At 43.1% G+C, this 17385-nt stretch overlaps 1 protein-coding gene across 2 annotated transcripts in view; it reads left to right on the forward strand.

Moving 5' to 3' along the window:
• The window catches only part of ARMH3 (armadillo like helical domain containing 3), a 1518639-nt gene that overhangs the window by 409655 nt on the left and 1091599 nt on the right, over positions 1-17385 (forward strand). For both annotated transcript variants that reach the window (XM_069611618.1, XM_069611619.1), the window contains one exon: positions 8593-8649. In XM_069611618.1, the coding sequence (XP_069467719.1) occupies positions 8593-8649 (57 nt within the window). The remainder of the gene's footprint in view (positions 1-8592; positions 8650-17385) is intronic.

A 17385-nucleotide genomic window follows, 5' to 3' on the forward strand; every position in this document is an offset into this window, starting at 1 on the left:
ACTAGCTTAGGAAGTCCTTCAGGAGATAGTCACCCTTTTGGGGAACCCCTCAAGTGGATCTGTTTGCGACCGGAACCACCCGGAAGTGCAAACAGTATTGCTCAAGGGAATTTCCCCCAAGAAGAGCTCTAGGAGACGCGTTCGTGGTGGCCTGGGATTTTCCATTCCTATACGCGTTCCCTCCAGTCCCCGTCATTCCTCATGTGATCAGGAGGTTGAGGAAGTTCGGGAAATCCATGATCCTAATTGCTCTGTATTGGGCCAGAAGGACGGGGTACCCGGACCTTCTGGACATGTCCATCTGCCCTCCATTATGTCTTCCATAAAGAGATGATCTTCTCTCGCAAGAGGAAGGTTGGTATCTCCATCCAGAGGTCAAGACACTCAGCCTTCACACATGGTTTCCGAGAGGCTGAGATACAGGGATTGGGACCTTCCGGATGACGTAATGGAGATTTTGCTTTCGTCCAGAAGGCCAGCAACCAAATCCTTGTACTGCTATTGTTGGAATAGGTTCAGTAACTGGTGCAAGGAGAAGAATCTGGATACATTTCAATGTGGCACTAAGGTGCTTTCTTTCCTGTTGCATTTAGCTAATCTGGGGCTCCAAATTGGAACCATAAAAGGATACCTGGCGGCGCTTTCCATTTTTAAGCATTCCACTGAAGAGATCTCCTATTTCAAAATACCTTTTAATTGTTCGATTTCTTAAGGGACTCACTAATGTGTATCCTCCAGTCCCATTTAATGTACCTGCTTCGGATTTAAACCTTGTGTTAAAATTTCTACCTTATATCCCTTTTGAGCCCTTACTTTGCTGCTCGTTAAGGCTCTTAACTCTGAACACTGCACTACTTGTGTCATTAACATCAGCCCGCAGGGTAAGTGAGTTGCAGGCTCTTTCATGCAAGCCTCCTCATACTATGTTTGATAAGGATAGGGTTGTCCTCAGAGTAAAACCATTATTCTTGCCGAAAGTAGTCTCAGGCTTCCATTTGTCTCAGAAGATAACGCTACCAACTTTGTACCCTCCTCCTCATTTGGGCAAAGAGGAAGAGAGGATGAATAGGCTGGATCCAAAAAGGGCTCTAAGCTTTTACATTGCAAGAATGGCAACATTTCACCATGATGATCAACTTTTTGTGGGATATTCCGGCCCCAAATTGGGCCTGGCACTAACTAAACAACCATATCCCAGTGGATCACACTGGCTATTTTGGGAGTGCTATAGACTTGCGGGAAAAGACCCGCCGGAAGGGCTTCAAGCTCATTCCATGAGGGGCATGGCAACTTCCACGACTCTTCAAAGGGGTATCGCTATAAATGACATCTGCTCAGCGGCTACTCGGTCATCCATTCATACATTTGTCAAGCATTACTGCCTGGACTCCTCTTCCATTCAAGGAGGTCTTTTTGCTAAGGCAGTTCTTCATTCTAATAACAATTAATTTAATTAGTACTCCCTTCTCCAAATTGTCACTGCTTTGGGATTCTATCAAAGATGAGCAATACATTGCAGGACACAATCCATTTGAAGAACAAGTTACTTAGCCCTGTTGACGTTCTTTCGACTGGATGTTCCTTCCACGTATTCCTCATCGCCCCTCCCAGCCTACCCCTCCGTACAATTTAAGTGCATTACACTCTTTGTTTCCTCTGTGCTTGGGGTCTGGGGAATGCCTGGTTAGTTCCTCGATTGATGGGAATGGAAAAAAACAGAACTGAAGCCAAAGGGCGCTGCACAAGCTATTTGTACTGCTGTTGATGTCTACGCTAGACGGCAGCCCTCGAGGGTCATCGACGCCACGACATCGAGCACAGCGCCCTCTGGCGAATTTCTTTTTTTTCCGAAGCAGCAAAGCTGGTGGGATATGAATATCAAAGATGGGGAATACGTCTTTGATATCGAAGATGAGGAATACGTGGGAGGAACATCCAGTTGAAAGAACGTTACCAGGGGTAAGTAACTTGTTCTTCTTTAAGTGCTACTGTTGATGTCATGTGCTTAGCGTTAAGGGATTGTCGAGAGTTAAGGGATTATCGTTTGCTTCAGGGATTATGATTAGAATTATTTAGAACCTACCTCTGTGTGGGCTCAAATATCACACACAGGACCCATTCTACCCTGAGCTGGGCACGTGCTGAGCCAAATCACACTACACCTTTGGCTCATGGCTCTGCATCGACTTTATGCAGCACTCTGGTAAATGTTAGTAGTATACCAAATTCTAGACAAAGACCTTTACCTTTGTCTACTAGTACAGGGGGTGCTGAGAAGAACTCCAAGAAATTGGATAGAGTCGATTGACTAGTGGGTGAGACATCCACGAGCCCCACAGATGTTAATGTTAGAGTAGGGGTTCCACTTGCTAACTTAAGAATTATGTCTTGTAACATAGCAGGATTCATTCAAAACATTCATGATGATACTTTGTGTGACTGGGTGATAAAAATTCCATATGTTATGTTTCCAAGAAACCTGGCCACTGTCAGAGGTAAACAGCTAATGCCTCCTATTACATGCCTGCAGTGAAAGGACCAAGAGGCTGTTCGAGTGGGGGCCTTGCGATTTGGGTGGACTCCTCACTAAATTGGGTAATTGGAACTATTGACTCTGGGGCGATGGATATACAATAAATCCTTGTTAAGTATGGGCTCAGAGGATGTATTGATATTGTTTAACATGTTTAACAACATATATAACCAACCTGAGAACAGTCAGAGGGCTCACATCTTTCACGCAGTTAAGAACCAGGTGCGATCTTGGGACAAGACATGGACAGATAATGTCCATCTCGTAATACTCGGAGATTTGAATATCTGTTTGAACCCGTAGGGCATTTTGATGGCATTCTAGAAGAAGATGCTGCATAATGAGATCCCTTCAATGGGCTCTCAGGACGCAATGGTCTCAGTCCTCAGGTAGGATGTCGGATCTCCTTTGGATTCCGTTCCGGGTCTCACAGGATCTTCTTCGGTGGGCCTGCAAAGGAAATCTCATGAAATGAGAGCCTTATTGACAACCGTGGCCGGAGGTAACCATAGTGATAGATGCTTACCTCACAGGGTGGGGGACTCAGGCCAACGATCTGACCATCGGCAGACGTTGATCTCCATCGGAGTCCAAACTACACATCAATCTTTTGGAGCTGAGAGCAATCGGGCTAGCACTGAAATCTTTCCTGCCGTCTGTACAAGGGAAGACTGCCCTGATAATGATGGACAACTCGGTGGCCATGCATTACCTCAACAGTCGAGAAGGTGCAGGGTTGCTGCCCCTATGCAGAGAGGCGATGCAGCTCTGGTTCTGGGCAATTAAAGAGGGAATTTCCCTAACGGCAGTGCATCTAGCTGGAGAGGAGAACACGGCGGCGGATGCTCTGAGCAGGCAGAGCACTGTCTCCCACGAGTGGAAGATAGCTCAGGAGGTCCTTCAAGAGATCTTCGCCCTTTGGGGAACCCCACAGGTGGACCTGTTAGCGACCAGTGCCAACTGGAAGTGCGAGAGGTACTGCTCAAGGGAATTTCCTCTGAGAGGAGCTCCAGGTGACGCGTTTGTCATGGATTGGTCATTCCCGCTACTGTACACATTGACTCCGATCCCTGTCATTCTTCAAGTTCTAATGCGGTTGCAGAGGTTCGGGTCCCACATGATCCTCATTGCTCCGGATTGGGACAGGAGAGCGTGGTACCTGGACCTTCTAGACATGTCCATCTGTCCTCCAATGCGTCTACTCCAAAGAGTTAATCTTCTCTCGCGAGAGGAAGGTTGGGTTCTCCATCCAGAGGTCAAGAATCTCAACCTTCACGCATGGTTTGTGAAAGGTTGAGATATAAGGATTGGGACCTTCCGGATGTCGTAATGGAGGTGTTGCTTTCGGCCAGGCTTCCAGCAACAAAGTCCATGTACCGTTGCTGTAAGTTTTACGACTGGTGCAGAGGAAAGAATCTTGATCCTTTTTAGTGTTCAATTCCAGAGGTTCTCTCCTTCTTGCTTTCTTTAGCACACAGGGGTCTTCAGGTGGGAACCATTAAGGTTTACCTAGAAGCGCTGTCCATATTTAAGCGCTCATCCGAAGACTGCTCTTATTTTAAGATTCCACTGATCACTCAGTTTCTAAAAGGACTCACAAATGTGTTCCCGCCGTTGCCTTTTCAGGTGCCGGTCTGGGACCTTAACCTGATCTTGAAGTTGTTGATGGGTGCTCCGTTTGAACCTTTGCACCCCTTTCCATTAAGGTAGTTAACCTTTAAGACTGTTTTCTTGGTTGCGATAACATCTGCTGGAAGAGTGAGCGAGTTGCAGGCACTTTCTTCTAAGCCACCCTTTACTATGTTCCACAAGGACAGAGTTGTATTGAGAGTACGTCCTTCCTTCCTCCCTAAAGTAGTCTCTGACTTTCACTTAAGTCAGAAGGTTGTGCTTACCCGCCTTCTATCCTCCTCCACATCCTAGTAAGGAAGAGGAACGGCTACATAGGTTGGACCCGAGGAGAGCGTTAAGCTTCTATCTTTCCAGGCTGTCCAAGGTCAGACAACCATCTCTTTGTGGGGTACACTAGAAACAGCCTGGCCAAAACTGTGACCAAACAGACTTTGTCTCGGTGGATCATCCTCACTATTTCTGAATGCTATAGGCTAGCTGGCAAAGACCGGCTTGAGGGCTTGCGGGCTCACTCCACCAGGGGCATAGCTACATCGACAGCCCTACAGAGGGTGTTCCTGTAAAGAACATCTGTGATGCTGTGACGTGGTCTTCCATACACACGTTTGTTAAGCATTATTCCATGGAAACTTCACATGTTCATGATTTGGCCTTTGGGGAGGCTGTACTTTACTCTGCCATTTAAATTGGGTATATCTAAATTCTTCTCCCTCCTCCAATCTTGGTTATTGCTTTAAGAGTCTGTCAAAGATGAGGAATACGTTGGAGGACACGATCCATTCCAAGAACAAGTTACTTAACAGGTAACGTTCTTTCGGCTGGATGTTCCTTCAACGTATTCCTCATCTCCCTCCCATCCTACCCCTCTGGAGAATTTCCTGTGCTGTTGCAGCTTTCGTTCCAACAAGGCTGAAGGCAGTCAATGCTAGTTGTGGGCACCTGGCCTACACGCTAAGAGGAGGGAAAAACATGAACTGAGGCTACAGACACTGTGCGTGCTACTTATAACATCTGATGACGTCATCCTCGACGGAGGCCTTCAAGGGACATTGACCTAACGCCATCGACGCGGGGCGCCCTCTGCTGAAGAATTTCCAACGCAGTCGAGCTGTGAACATTACATGTCAAAGATGAGGAATATGTTGGAGGAACATCCAGTCGAAAAAACGTTACCAGTTGGTAACTTGTTATTCTCTTTTTCTGATGAAATCAGAGTTTTAGTGTTCAAGCTCATGATATGGATTACATAGTTTAGCATTTGAATATTTGCCTGATTTTACAGTTATACCTGCCAAGGTGCTGTGACTTGTTTGCTACGACTTACTCCTTGTTTTTGTACCACTAGTTCCTCTTTCCTTGGCTCTACCCACTTAGTTTTCCATTTAAGGCATTTGCAGTCCTGCAAGCTTCTCTTCGTTGCTCGCTCTGGTCTTTCCCTGTGTTCCCGTTGATTTCATTGGGACACCCAGCTTTTTGTCTATCTCCTGGAACTGTGTCTGACGTTTCAGGCAAATAAAGCCTTTTTAGTTTCACTAACCTGCTTGGTTCACTTATTTTGGTGGTGCTGGTGAACCCCATATGTTAAACAGTGCACAAAGACTGTTTCTCCCCTTTAGGTTTTCCTGGTTTGCAGTTTCTAACACACACCACCTTAAGTGGAGTGTTAAAGGGTTGGTTGGTATGCATTTTCAGTTTTGTCTAGAACCATTTTATTTGCATTTTTGAAGTCCCTAGAATAGGCTAGTGACAGTGAACCTTGTTTTACTTTTCTTTGTGGTGCACTTCCATGCACCACCTTATTTTACCACATAATACCAATTTGAGTACCCCATTCTGAAAATGCCTGCTAACTTCAGTAGTGTTCAGCTTCCTGTTATAAGATTGGCTTTATGTCATGTCAATGCCAGTACATTTCTAGGCACTATGCCTGGCAGAACAGTTCAGAGTTCCAATGCAAGTTTCTTTGAACTATCTCTGTTGTTGAACAGTCTTTGGCATTTTTGGCTAAATGCAGATTTCTCCACTTGGAATAGGGTTGGTTTGTGTTAACCTAGGGGTCGTCTGTCTCTCTCGCCACCTTCTTGTCACATTTATTCTACTCTGAGCCATTTGGCTTTCATGCTGCTTCCGGTTCTGCACCCCTCCTTGGGATATTCTGTCTCTTACCCCTGCTTGGGATAATGTTGGCTTTCTCTCTGCCAAAGGTCTTCCTATTTCGTGCCCCGTTGTGGGAAATTTCTTTCTCTTCCCCTGCTTGGAGTTGTTTGGCTTTGTCCCTGTCAAGGGATTCTGGAGTCAACTCCACACCATGGAATATTCGTTCTCAAACCCCTTCTTGGGGTTTCATGGCTTTCATCCTGCCAAGGGTCTTTCTGATTCGCACCCCCTTGTGGGATTTATATCTCCTACCACTTCTTGAGGTTGTTGTGCTTTCACCCTGACCAAAGTCTTTTGGTTTTCTACCCCACCATGGGTTTTTGCTGTCTCTGGGCTGCTGGCACCGGTTAACTGCCTCTGTTCCGGGCATTGCTTTTTTGTTCGCTCGGTCGAGTCTAACTGACACCAGACCAGTCATGTGTGACTTCCCGGGTTCCTCTGAGCCAGAAGCAACGGTGTCAAGCTCTTGCATGTCTCTGCCCTCCTGGAGAAGGTTCCCTCTGGTGACTCCCTCCACGGGGCTGCCTCGTCCTCTTCAATTGTTTCTCCTCTATTGTCTTTACGTTCCAAGCTGAACTGAGATTGGTTGATCTATTGATTCTGTGTTTCTCATAAAGTTCATCTGCTACTATGGTTAGAAGCCCTACCAGCCAATTCTAAAGGGTCGTAAGTACAGTTGTAGGTGTCAATACCCATATAGCCAACAAACAGATGGGGTTTTCACATGGAGGATGGAAATAATCACTTTCTAGGGATTCCTTGACCACCACGGGGGAGGAGGGGTGACCCCTAGTGGGGTCCCGCCTGCATTGTCCCTTAGGGGGTGTTAATCTTAGTAGGCTCACCTCCCTAGTCCCTAAGCGGGTGGCTCCCCCTTCGGAAGAAGGGACAAATTCCCTGGATTCATCAAATCCCTGACCGTTGACAGCTACCTATTTATAATGCTATATGTACTGTATCAAATTACCACCATTGTAGTTTCAAAGCACCTAGGTTTGTCTGTAAAGTGGTGTATTATTCCCCGACCATGGAAACCCAGACCTTAGTCTGCTGGAGGAAGGCAGTGAGCAAGGGAAAGTTAAGAGGACCAGAAAGTGCAAAAAGAAGTGAGACACAAAGGGAGGTAAATGCAGCAGGTGCAGAGTTTTTAAAGTTAGTATGGATGCATGATAGCCCAAATATATGCACTCCATTCTGAAGAGGTAAGGGAATTATATAGGGTGTTGTGATGAATTTTTCTTTGGTTTTCAAGGCAGCTTTGGAAGATTTTAAGTTAAGTTGTCTGGTGTTCAGTCGGAGGGGCTCGGGAACGTGCACAAACTATCCCGATTGCACTCAATTACAGGATTTTCCCCCCTCCCGTTTGGTTTTTCACTTCAGGCCATTGTTGCATATTGTACTAGCCATGCTTGCTTACTAAGTTGCATGTATGCTAATTTGCTGATTGAATTTACAATTTGATTCTACTGTGCCATTCCATTTACTTATCGTTGTAGCGACTTTGTCATAGCAAAACATTTCTAATGCATCTAGATCTTACATCTGCGATGATGTATTTTGTTGATCTGTCTTTTTACGAGACATGGGACATCTGTGATAGCCACTGTTCATCTAATAGTATTTTTGCTTATCTGCAGGAGATGGTAACTTCACCTTTTTAATCTTGCTCATATTGAGTTTCTTTTTGGTTTCCATTGTTATATTGTGTTTGTAGCTTTGCGCAATATAACTGCTGATGTTTGACTGTGGATGCAGTCCATCTTTTGTCGGTACAGACATTTTTATGCAGTGACTTACTGTCGAACCCTCACATTGTACCAAGTATACCTTTTGTGAGCATTGCCTAACACCCATGAAAACATTTTAAAAAATCATTAATAAAATGTCTTCAAAAAATGTATTATGACCGACTAACGATTTGTACGGATTTTTATGTTAAGTAATTAACTTGTCTTTTTTTTCTTGCATGCATCTTTTTTTATAGCAATACAATCTGTTACATTTAGCCAGATGTAAATAGGCTAAAGAAATAAATAGCGTTTAAAGCTCTATTTGCGCATTTGCTTTGGCTAGCATTATTCGCCATCTGAATGTTTTTGCTTGTAATGTATAGGTACTTCAATTGGTTAAAAAGCATTGTATCTGCAGATTTTAATGGTAACATACACAATTCCTTGACATTAAGAAATAACATGAACTAAAAGTGTTGTAGATAGAAAGGTTTTTAATGTGTGGTAACTCGTTTTGCATGTCTTTGTTACCTTTTACAGTCTGTGAATCCTTATATTGTGAAACTATCGATTGTGGATGACGAGGCTACACTTAATGTAAGTATTGACTATTTTAAGCACTTTTCCCTTCCTTGAAAACAGCACCTTTCTAATTATCAAAATTATACTGTATAGTCATGTGGGAGGTGATGTGGTCTTGTTGTCAGGTTGTTGATTTTGGAACTCTGAGGCATGGGTTCTAATCCTAGCTGAGGGACTTGGCCAAAGAATCTTGAGATAGATTACCAACAAGTCACTTTTTTAGTCTCATTTATTTATGAAAGAACATGTGCTATTTATCTATCCCAGTTGCAGGTCCCTAGTCTCCCTCCCCCTCACATTCTCTTTTCTGTGATCTTGTCTAAACCATATACACATGCAATCCAGCAGTCACAACAATCCCTTAGTTTGCATTTTGTCCCAGAGATCTCTCATGGTTGTTTAATCAACATTAGTGATGATCAGATTTCACCTGTCATTACCAAAATCCATTGTATTCCTATCTGTAATGTATGTGCATTTCGGGCCCAGAGCTTGGTTTCCAGGTTCATCAGTGTCAGTCAAGTGAATTTCTCTGTCTGTTGATCATGTTTAATCTGTATTAGACCTAATGGGCTTCTGTTCTGTCTTCCTCATCCATCGCTCAGTGGAGTTATTTGGTTTGCTTTGCTTGGTTAAGCACTATAACATTTTCGTTTTGTCTTTGTTGGTGTAACTCAGAAGCTACTCTGAGTGCCTCACTTATTTTGCAGTTGGACAGTCTTTGAATCTGGATCTCTCTCGTTGCTGACCCATCAAACAGTCCCATTTTCTTTGTAGTCCTATTTTGCCCACCCCTCCTTTGAATACGATTGGTTGGTTTCCAGATAATTACATGATTTTTTTCTTGTTCTTGTAGTACTAAACGGAAACTGGGGGTTAGCTTGCACCAATTTATGACACTCCGCGACCCTAGATACTGTTGGGGAACATTGACTGTGTCACACTTGCAGGGGAGATAGAGGTACAAGACCCCACCTCTAAGTTATGGATAACATGGAACACACCCTCCTGCACACACTTGATGTTCAGTGATTGAAGAACTTTTGTTTGACACATTCAGTTCTAGAAATACATCTTGTATTGTCCTCTGTCGGTGACACGTGTTTCGGCAAATTGTATGCCTTTCTCAAACCAGGGCTGGACATAACCAGAATCAGAATCAGACACAATTAGGTCACACATTTGCGTGAACACGTATGCAAAAATGTAAGCAAAATATAACACCAATCAAACAATGTATATGATGAAATAAATTAAATTGTTTTTGTGTGTGTAAGACAGAGAAAAGAGGGGAATGGGCAAGAGGGAAGGATAATGAGGTAAAACAAAGAAATAAACATAACATCCTAAATGGAAAAACAAAACATTATTTGATTAGACATCTATGTACAAAGAGCAAATGTCACAAAACATGTATACAATGTGCCTCATTACGATTGTGGCGCTAAGGCAACAATGGCGCCGTAGTGCTACCGGCGCCGTTGTTACCATGCCGCCACATTACGAGTTCTGCTTGCGGGTGCTGCTCTGCACGCCTGGTCGGACCAGGCGCGCAGAGCGGCACCCGCAAGCAGAACTGGATGGTAGCAACGGTACCGTTATGAGCGGTACCGCTGCTACCATCCTCCCCATTCCCATTGAGCCCTATGGGGGCTCAAATGCAAATGGGGACGTACCGGCTCCAGCTCCCGCGCAAGGGGAATTACCGGGCCCGCCGAGGTCGAACTGGTAAAAACAGCATGGCTTCCTCCAACCTCGTAATGAAGCCCAATGTGTGCTTATTTAAATTTGACAACCATGAAATAGATGAATTAGATGCGCAAAGAAGTTCAGCCTTTTTCCCAAACCATTATGTTGCCAAAAAAGGTTGCTCGGATAGTGCAATTGTTTACACTCATGGCACACATTAGTTATTCAGGTAATTAGAAAGTTGATACACTCTGCCTAACTATGTTAGAATCGTATTGATAAGTGTAGTCTGTTGAGTTACATCAGGCACCAAGGTGAGCCACCATAATTCCCATTCCAACCATTAGCATAGCTTAAAAATCATGAGAATGGCTTAATCATTTACCTGATTTCTGTGACACAAGAACATATGCTGCGCGGTCTGTTGTCATAGTATTAACCTGGTTAAATCCCTAAGCAAAACATAACTGCATGAACTATCATGGCTTCGTAACAAAGCGCAATGCCAGGTTTCACTGCTAAATGTTAGCTGTCTGTCACAATTCTCGCGCTCTTAACTGTGAAATTGCGCGTTTTACTATATGATACCCACTCTATATAAGCGCGAGTTTGTAAGTCAGCAGACCTAATGCTACAAAAGATAATAACAAGAATAACTGTAATTGCGTCTTGAGTGCATGACACGTCTCTGTAATGCTCAAGCTTGCATTCACGCTCACAACTGCACAGATTGAATAAAAAAACTGTACGGTTTTTGCCTTAAATCAAAAAACTACTTACGTCTCATCACATGTGAAGTATCCATTCGAGCATTCCATATTCACGAACGGACAAAAACCATTTACATTTCAATGCACCCCAAACAGTAACGTGTACGATCATAAAGAGCAACTGTGTAGCAGCGCTCCCAGAATGGCAGCGCTCGCAAGTATATTACTACTTCACATTAACCCACATTCCACATAAAACAATTGTACCAGCGCTCATCCTTCAAGACACATACCGAAAATAAGCAGCTCCTCAGCTACGTCTGCTAGGCTGCATCGCGGGCCGATTGCGGCCATTAAGTCGATGCTTGGCTTCTGTTGTCGGGAATTGCCATGGCAACAGGCTTGCCCTACCTCTGTTACCATGACCACCATCAGGTATGGAGTCCCTCAGGGCTCATGTACAGCTCCTACCCTTTATAATCTGTTTACCAAGCCTCTCTTTGATAAACTGGACGCACTTGGGTATCGTCCGTGTAGTTGGTGTATGTGATCCCAAGTACTCCTCCCGCTCACAGGACTATACCATCAGGACGCAGCCACCCTCCAGAACATATACGCCACCATCCAAGCATGGATGGCCACTAACGGCCTATGTCTTAACGGAGACAATACCGAAATTCTCATCCTGGGGCAAAAATCCACTCACTAACCTCGACCCACTTTACACCAATTTCTGCATAGACAATTGTGTCATCCCAGTTCTACCTTCTGTAAAAACACTAGGAGTCCACATCGACGCCTCACTTTCCATGGACAAACAAGTTAACTCCATTGTTTCTGCCTCCGCTCTGAGCACTAAGCTCATTAATGCCATCAAACCTTTCCTAACCAAAGATAATTGCCTTTCTATTGCCAGAGCCACCATTGGAGCCAAACTAGATAATTGTAATGCGCTATTGGCTGGCACCTCCAACTCCAATCTCAATAAACTCCAAACAACACAGAATAATGCACTAAGAGCAGCCCTCAATATACCTAAAAGGGACCACATCACGCAAGCCAGAAAGGCAGCACACTGGCTACCTGTCAAAGAGCGCATTACATTCAAAATACTTACCACCGCACACAAATGTATCAACCTGTCTGCACCATCATACCTGTCTGGAACGCTAGCCAGATCTCTCTCCACCAGACCAACTAGGCAATGCCACTCCAACCAACTTAAGGTCCCACGCATCAAACGAGCTAGAGCAGGTGGAATAAGTTTCCCCTACATTGCCCCTAAGCTATGGAACGCACTGCCTAGCACGCTTAGAGCAGAAACCTCTCTCTTTGCCTTCCGAAAAAAGCTGAAAACCACCTTGTTTAACTAATTCCCTCTCCTCATGTCGTTTACTCTCTCCTCCTCCTCTCCTCTCTTCCTCTCCTGTAGCTACTTCTCTTCTCTTGCAACTAAGAAATAATTTCAATTTATGTACAACTAGTCATCTTCATATCTGTATTCTTCTCTTGCAACTAAGTAATGACTTCAATGTATGTACAAGTCATTTTCATACCTGTAACAAGCGCCACGATGCCCATTGGGCTGCCTGTGCGCTAAACAAATGTGAATAAATAAATAAATAAATGAACAGGGCGGCCATGTTTTGGGACAATAGCAGTGTTATTAATATGCAATACGTGACTTAGCCCAAACCGCATTGCAGTTATCATGCTGCTTCATAAGATAAGAAATCTAAAAAAACACCATATTTAGATAAAATTATGAACCAGTGAGAAATGTTGATCAGCAAACCAAAAAACATTTTCTTATATTAGTGGTGCAAGTCTGGGTTTACCACCTAGGTGCAAGGTTGGGGAAATGTGTGCGCACCGATGCCTGGCAATTAAAATAATAAATGCACAACAGAGTTACATGAACTGGATACCAGCGAACAAAATTATAGATTGATAATGTATAGCTCTTAAATGCATTGGTGTGATATAATTACATTAACCTTCATGTTTAAATGAAGCATAAAAAACGCAAAATTGCGTGTGTAACTACATGTGATGGTTATAACTGGACTAGATGAACAGCTACAACTGTGTGTGTACCAAAGGATACTGATGTTAATAAGTGGCACCTTTTAAAACATGCATCAAAATCATATTATCACAAAGATGTATATGTATGGGTTCATACTTACAAACTAAACAATGACAAATATATGGCCCGTTTTACAAAAAACAGTACATTTCACCGTCTTTGTTAAGACCCAATTTGAGGGTTCAAAAATGGCAGATTAACCGAGATTCTGTCTGCCGTAATTTGACTTCAAGATTGCTGCCTCTTCTGCCGAGACTGACATGCTGTAGACCAATGAATCTGATGTCTTTTTTTCCCTCTAATTGATGCTCTTGCTGCCAGTGTGCAGCCAAAGGCAATGTTGAATTCTGACTGCCAATCCCCGACAAATGTTCACGAATGCGTGTCCGGAGTTGGCGAATAGTACTCCCAATATAGATTTTCTTGCAAATGCAGACTATAGCATAAACCACATGTTTTGTTCTGCAGTTAATGTTCTGCCTGATCGTTGATTGGTTACCAAAATTGTCTCGAAAGTCAGTTGATTTATCATATGCATACTGACACATGGAACAGGTGCCACATTTCCTGAATCCAAAGTTCTCTTGTGTCAGCCAATTGGTGGATTGCTTCTCAGTTATCTGAGGGAGAAGCAAAGGACTTAGATGGTTCCTCAATGTTTGTGCTCTTTTGAAAATGATTTGCGGGTTTTAAGGATTTTTCTGATCTCAAAGTGGTCATGGGAATAAGTTGTAATGAATCTCACATCATCTCGTTGATAATCAACATTGACTTGTTTTGGCTCAAGTGTTTCGGCTTGCGTCATTGATGACGCCTGGTCTGTTGCCTTTCGGATATATTTGGTTTGGTAGCCTCTTTTCTTGAATCTGGACGAGAGTAAATCGCACTCTGCTACAAATTGAGATTGTTCTTCGCAGTTATGTCTCGCGCGAATAAATTTGCCAACTGGAGTGTTGTTCTTAGCCCTTTGTAGATGACAACTTGTTGCAAATAATGTTGATTTTACCTCTAGGTTTGCGAAAAGTCTTAGTATACAAATTGTAATTTTTAACATATATTGTGAGGCCCAAAAAATCAATTGTTGATGTACTCATGTGTGATGTGAACTGAATCCCAAAGCTGTTCTGATTCAGATGGCATGTAAATTGCTCAAGTAGATTCATGTCACCTTTCCAGATCAGAAGGATGTCATCAATATAGCGAGCCCAAAGCATCACGTGCTCGCTATATATATATTGACTGTCCGTGTACACTATCTTGTCCTCTAGCATCCCCATGAACAAGTTGGCGAGTGCCGGGGCATATTTCGTACCCATCATTGCTCTGTCTAGAATGTTCGGGCGCATAGGTGTCATTTACTGTCGCTTGCATTGTAAAGTTTGTGGCTGGGGTGAAAAAACAAAAATGTCATATGACCATGGGGCAACTGTTTCCTTTCTAGGTGTTTCTCCAAAATCCTTTGTTACTACTTTTATAACAATTATATTTATTGTGGGAGTTGCTATCATACTTTACTTCATTTAAGGTGTATGATTTTGTTGTTGTTGAATAGAATGCTGCTTTCTGTGATGTTATTGATGTTAAGCTTAACGTGGTTGTATTGCCTCATTTTGTGCATTTCACGAGGTTAGAGGTTTGTGGCCCTTTCAATTTCTCTGCAATACTGTCATTCCTCAGTTATTGGGTTCTCTGGTATAATGTGTTTTCAACTTAAATCTGGTGCATGTTTTCATGGAGGTCTAGTAGAAAAATATCACTTGCTAATGTTGGAGTTATACATTTGATTAATGAAATTGCTGTATAGTTTTTCCCCCACTTCAAGAGATATGTACTAAGCTCTCTGAAAGTGGGATTACTGCCGGAACATACATCAGTTATTTTAAGTGGTGTTTTTATATTGTCCAGTCATATATGGCTATGAAGTGGGCAACAGTGTAAATTGTGGTATGCGTAATCTTGCTACGGATGACTTTTGGACTTTACACATTTCTGCTAGACATGCTCATTAGCAGGAGTACCAATAGCACTGAAATTTAACATAAAATACACTTACTATCATAATATATTATATTAGCACCCAAGAGGTAAAGTAATGGCACCTCTCAATTTATCAGGAAGCTCGAATGGTGGGCTCACCCCTCCGCCCACCCACTCCCCGCACCATCATTTCCCAGTCCCCAATTACCTGCGGTACTTCGCCCGGCATTTGCTCTCTGCCACTTCCCCTTCCCCTCTGTGGCAAAGGCAACCATGGAAAGGTAGAAGGGACTACGTAGTTCACTCCTTCCTGCGTCCATGGCACCCATTTTGTTTTGTACACTAGAAATGATGCCCCTCAGTAGGGGAGCCATTACCAGTCAGCTAATGGTGCCAGGGTCCATGATAAGCAATGGGCAATACCAGACTGCTAATTGCCCCCTATCTCAGGGGTTATTGTTTAAGTACTGGTATACATATTGAATGTTTGAGACTCATATACAGACCTTCCTAACAAGAAATCTAACTGCACAACGTAGCATTCATCCACTAACTGGCTGACATATTGTCCCCAAGAGAAAACCTTCCCAAGCAACAAAGCACACATTATAGCTGCCAACCCCGCTCTGATAGTGGGGGTTTAAATGAACAAATGAAATCGGCATAAATAAGTAACAAAATGAGAATGGGATACTGATTCAGTTTACCAAATCTATGAATAAACATAGCAACCTATGAAAAAACAGAACTAGCATACTGAATTAGAGAAGACTACCAACTACAACACCAATACAGTATTATTCTCCAGGTAATACTGTAGCTCTCCATGCATCCATTTGAAATCATTCCTTAACATCGACTGTTTCAAATCTATTAATCTAAACAGTGTTACATTAGTCAATACTTTTTACAGTCCCATTTGTACTTCTACTAAATCGCATGCATCCGTGATCTGGAAATAAACCTAATTCTAATCCATAGTCACAAATTTACAGAAAACAAAAGGATGGTACTTAAATTGGGAAAATAATTGAAACTGTACAAATCTACTGAATCACTTAAGTCACTCCAAGTAGCACGCCAAGATCGGAAAATATGGATTGCTAATACGTAATCAGATTATTATACCAAATAAATTCTAGAAGTTGGGATATGCAAATTCTTTCCACAATGTTGCGTCATTGCTTCAATCCCGTAACCCCCTTAATGTTGCCTATTTCAGTCGAGACATGTAATGGCATACATTTTTTCTTAGCCAGCAAAATGCATTTGATTTGCAATTTATCTACGAGTAAAGCAAATGACATTGACATTCTGCTACTTTCTCCTTGTACCATACCAACTTGAAACTCCTTTAATCAATGATTTATCGTCCCTTATGAATGCATTTAAACTAACTTTTTATTTGGATGATTTGATTCCTGTCCGCATTTGTAAATAATTAAATACATCTTATCAGCCTGCTTTGCTACACTTAATTCAACTTTTATTGACCTAGGGACTCTTTCCCTTATACCTGATATCCGGTTTAGTTACTCCAATCCAAAAGAATCCATTTTATTTCGAAGATTATTATAATCTTAGTCTAATTACTGGTCTCCCTTTTCTTGATAAAATCATAGAGAAGGTAAATCTGGGTCAGCTAAATGATGGTATTATAATTATTCTTTATTTGATTGATTATTTATAAGGCACTTATCCAGCAAGACAGTGTTTCAAAGCACCACGAGGCAAAAGGGAGGGAGCAAGGGAACAAAATAGAAACCAGGAATAAACCATAAATCAAACAGTGCTACCAGGCCTTGTGACATTCTGAATGTGCAAGCGCAGAGAGAAGAGGAAGGGTGGGGCATAAGTGCTGGAGGGGTGCCCAGGGGGAATTGCTAGAGGTGCATGTTGCGGAGGCAACAGGTAAGTGCAAGCAAAGGGGAGGTCTACCACCCAACCGGTAACTACAGGCCTGTGACAGACCACCCGACAGGCAGGTGTGGGCCCAGAGTCCAGTACAGGGGGGTGCAGATCCTGGTGGCGATTGGGAAGATAGCCGGAACCCTGTAGCACTCATGAGGGACCAGGCCGCCAATCTCAGCGACTGTGGGGGATGGTTAGCAAGGGAGTGAGAGAGGGAAGGAGGAAGGGAAGAGAAAAGTGTTGAGTTGCTTGGGGAACCTGAGGAGATCTGGAGAGAGAGAGAGAGAGAGAGAGAGAGAGAGAGAGAGAGAGAGAGAGAGAGAGAGAGAGAGAGAGAGAGACTCTGTTCCAGAGGAGGGAGCCAGCCGAGGATAG

This window comes from Ambystoma mexicanum, chromosome 8 (genome assembly GCF_040938575.1).
Source record: "Ambystoma mexicanum isolate Mex_15411 chromosome 8, UKY_AmexF1_1, whole genome shotgun sequence".
Lineage (NCBI taxonomy): Eukaryota > Metazoa > Chordata > Amphibia > Caudata > Ambystomatidae > Ambystoma > Ambystoma mexicanum.